The following is a 3863-nucleotide window of genomic DNA, read 5'->3' as shown; positions in this document are numbered from 1 at the left end:
GTGTTTTATTCTCATGTTGTCATGTAAATAAATTACAATATTGTCATTTGTTACAAAAATAACATGAAACATAATCAACCCAAAGAGACGTGGACTCATCCGTTTCTGAATTTTGAATATGAGAATCTTTTCTGGAAAAACTAAATTATCGTCGTTTGTCATTTTACAAATGTTTCAACTAAAATGTTTCAAGAAGTGAACGTTTTACCTCCCATGGTTATAAAGAGTAACAATCAGACAATGAGAGTTGCCAACAAATGAAAAAACAAAAACACGAATTAAAAAGCTAAAAAAATCTATCCATTCCACAAAGTTTGGACTTAACCCTTTCTACACCATGAAAACCTACACTTGTAGCGTTTTGACTGGTTTATAACAGTAAAAAGAAACCTGAACTCTCAGACACTAAAAAAAACTCTCATACATTATCCATTATAATCAAAAAGAAACACCAGAGTAACTTATATCTGTACGTACTCAAGCATGAATCACTTAACTGGATGTTTTCAAAAGTGCAGCGCTGTTTGTCAGTGCTGGTTCTTCATTCCCTGTGGTTTGCCTGCTTTCTTATCCGACTGCTGCTGCTGCTGCTGCTGCTGTCCCCGACCAGGACCAGACATCCCTCTGCCACGGCCGCCAAACAGACCTGCAGAAAGAACGCAGGAGGAGATGATGCTCGCCTGTGTTCGCTCTGACAACCAATTATTTCTGGATTAATAAAAATMATCCCGTTTACCTCTTCCAGGTCCTCCTCTTCCTTTGCCCTGCTGTTTGTTCTGCTGGGAACCACCGCGGCCGCGGCCCTTTGACGCCACCTCCTCCTTCACCATGTCGATGATCTCATCGGGGATCCGCAAATACTTGATGGTGCTCCCTCGGATGTAGCACTCAGGCATCCTCCAGAATTTATCTCCGTCCTGTGAGAATGAAATGAGAACGAGACTATGAGCAAGATTCTGTTTCTCAAAATTTCATGAACAGTTTTTTGTTGGATAACATATTTTCTCTTGCATTTTCAAATTTAGTTTGATTTGTAGGAGACTAGTCCACATTTAGTGATGACATGTAATGGACAGTATAGACAGGTATTCAGTGAATGGCGCTTGTAGCGACTTCGATCCAACAAAAAAGCCGCTGCCGGCCGAGAAGTTTTAGTTCCGTGACGCGTCTCCAAAAAAAGATCATCCATGAGTCCAATACAGTTTTTAGGCATTTGATTTGAAAACAAAAATAAATTGTACGGAAAGCGCTTTGAAGCATAATTACGAAAAGGATAAAAAAAATTAACAGAAGGATAGTGATTTGTAAATTCTGCAGAGTTTCACTTTCAGAGATGCTAGCTAGCTAATGCTAGCAACCTGCCTCTGTACCAAAGCTCTTTACTCTGGCCTCACACGATTTAGTCATTATTAGATATACATATTAATCTAGTCCTCAAACTGGGGCCCCAGGACCCCAGGGGTGAGGGGTATCTTGGGGTTCTCAAAAAATTTCATTAAATTGTTTATTTTTGATTTTATTTTTAAAAATGCATGAAGCACAATGAACTAATACAACAAACATAATAAACTAAGTAAAATATATATATTCCCATGGCATTTAGGGGTTGAAATGACAATAAATTATATTTTAAAACAGCATGGGATTTATGAGGCGGGGTGGTCCCTGGAATTTTTTTCGCCATTCTAAGGGGTTCCCAGACCCAAAATGCTTAAGAATCCCTGTTTTAGAGCACTYGTTTCCATTTTTTGTTCTGGTTTTGGTCTTGACTCAATCTCGCTCTCGACTTGGCCCAGCCCCTAAAAGTCTTGGTATTGAGACATTCTGGTCTTGACTTGGTCTCAGTTTAGGTGGTCTTGACCAAAAACACTCTACTGCTCACAAGCCAGTATTATGAACAGGAGCAAACTTACTCTGAGCTGCAGCGAGTGGGGGCTTTCTGACTCTGAGACTACTTTAAAGTCAAAAACGATTGCTCTCTATTTTGTACCTTTAACCTAAAAATATCAAATTGAAGTTTTTTAATCAAACTGTTAAGAGTGCTTTTTATTACAAAACGATGCAATGAGAATATTAATCACATTCACGGACTTTATACAGAAATCAAGTACTTTCCYACCCTGAAAACAGTTAAAAATCAAATATTTCATGCACCTGTACAGGGCTGCCACAAACGATTATTTTAATAATCGATTAATCACCGATTATTTATTCAATTAGTCGACTAATCGGATCATACGTTAATTGAATGTAAAACATACAGCTTATCACGTCAGAATACAGCTGCTATTATATAACCATCATTGGATTTTAGCTATATGCTAACTAAAAATAATTGCTGTGGAAGGCAAGTTCTGCTCTGCAGATATTGTACAGGTTTCTCTTTCATTTTCTTAAAATGATCCCACACTTTGAGCTCTGTTGTCAGGTAGCCATGATACCAGAGCTTGTCTGTATAATGTCTTGTGACGTCCACGGCCTACCCCAGTTACCACTACTGGGCATGTGTGTCAAGGACAGAAAGGCAGATGTGGCAGTGGAAGGTGTCAAAGCAGTTTGGAGAGAAAAACAAAGTAAAGAACAACAACAACAAAAAAGAAAACGATTAATCAATTATTAAATTAGTCATTGATTATTTTAATAATCGATTAGTCGTCAATTAATCGATTAATCATGGCAGCCCTACACCTGTATGAAAACGCTGAACTACAGATCTGCAGAACAGYGCATTTGCAAATGTTTTATCAAATCTGAATCCAGAGTGAGTTCAAATATTTCCATTAGAGCTGTCACATGTTACTGATAGCAGTAGACGGCATCTGAGACMTTACCCTGGATGTGCAGATGACCTCTCTTAGGTTGATGTTCATCCAGTTYTCACAGCTGACCAGGTGGCCGTTGTAGGTCTCTCCATTCTTCAGCTCCACCAGCTGAAAAGTAAACAGATGACACAAATAAACCTTTCAACTTACACCATTCTTCGCACCAATTGAAATTTCCAGACTCAGTTTGAAAGGTTGATCACTAATAATAATTTACACTTTACAGACAAGGCTATTGTGCAGAATGTTAAAGAGATTCCCAGACAGGCTGATTGCCTTCCTTCCTCACCATAGGATGATTCTGGGCAGTCTTCAACAGTGACAGGGGAAGCTGAAAAATACCAGACAAACCAGTTCACATTTAACTTTCTTAGAGTAATTAGTCTTCATCATGTTTGTCGACTACAGCATGTTACCTGATGGACACCAGTCCGTGTGTCTGACGTTTATTTGCATTATTTTATTATGAATTTACTCATATAAACTATTCTTACGACAAATAATTAAGGTCTGTGATTAAAGTGTGTCATATATAACTTTAACAAACGATGAAGAATCTATCCAAACTGTTTATTACGTGTACTGACTTTATAAAGAAGCACGGATTTAGCTTCGGTGGCTAACGTGAGTTAGCTGTCCTCTGAATTACACCGTTTTAAAAAGCTGTTCTCGCAGTTTTTGTCAGATGAATTATACATATACTACTCAACACGACTAAAACAATCAACTACACGAATCTACAGGCTATAAACTCACCATTATGATTGAATATTTTTCCTATCTTTCGCCGAATAACGCGACTTCCCCTCGTTAAATTTTCTTCTTCTTCGAATATTATGGCTCTGTTTTATTTCTGCTGCCCCCTGCTGTCAAAACCACGCATCGTTCTGCCCGCCCTCTTTCACCTTTTCTTAAAAAAAAAAAAAAAAACCGTTTTGCAAAAGGAGAGGTAAAATTCCGCCAAAGATCTTTCTCCTGGCAAATTGATGACTTTTCTACACACACACACACACACACACACACACACACACACACACACAC

At 38.4% G+C, this 3863-nt stretch overlaps 1 protein-coding gene across 1 annotated transcript; it reads right to left on the bottom strand.

Moving 5' to 3' along the window:
* Positions 1-6: 6 nt before the first annotated feature.
* Positions 7-3680, bottom strand: lsm4 (LSM4 homolog, U6 small nuclear RNA and mRNA degradation associated). Its single transcript, XM_014010810.1, has 5 exons — positions 3579-3680; positions 3112-3153; positions 2832-2930; positions 737-917; positions 7-646 (listed from the first exon to the last, which is right to left on the bottom strand). Exons 1-5 carry the CDS (start codon positions 3579-3581, stop codon positions 528-530), a joined length of 444 nt encoding a protein of 147 aa, XP_013866264.1. The 5' UTR covers positions 3582-3680; the 3' UTR covers positions 7-527.
* Between the last annotated feature and the right edge of the window lie 183 nt (positions 3681-3863).

This window comes from Austrofundulus limnaeus, unplaced genomic scaffold, assembly GCF_001266775.1.
Source record: "Austrofundulus limnaeus strain Quisiro unplaced genomic scaffold, Austrofundulus_limnaeus-1.0 Scaffold73, whole genome shotgun sequence".
Lineage (NCBI taxonomy): Eukaryota > Metazoa > Chordata > Actinopteri > Cyprinodontiformes > Rivulidae > Austrofundulus > Austrofundulus limnaeus.
Note: the sequence above shows the minus strand (reverse complement) of the source record. Positions and strands in the feature narration are given on the sequence as shown.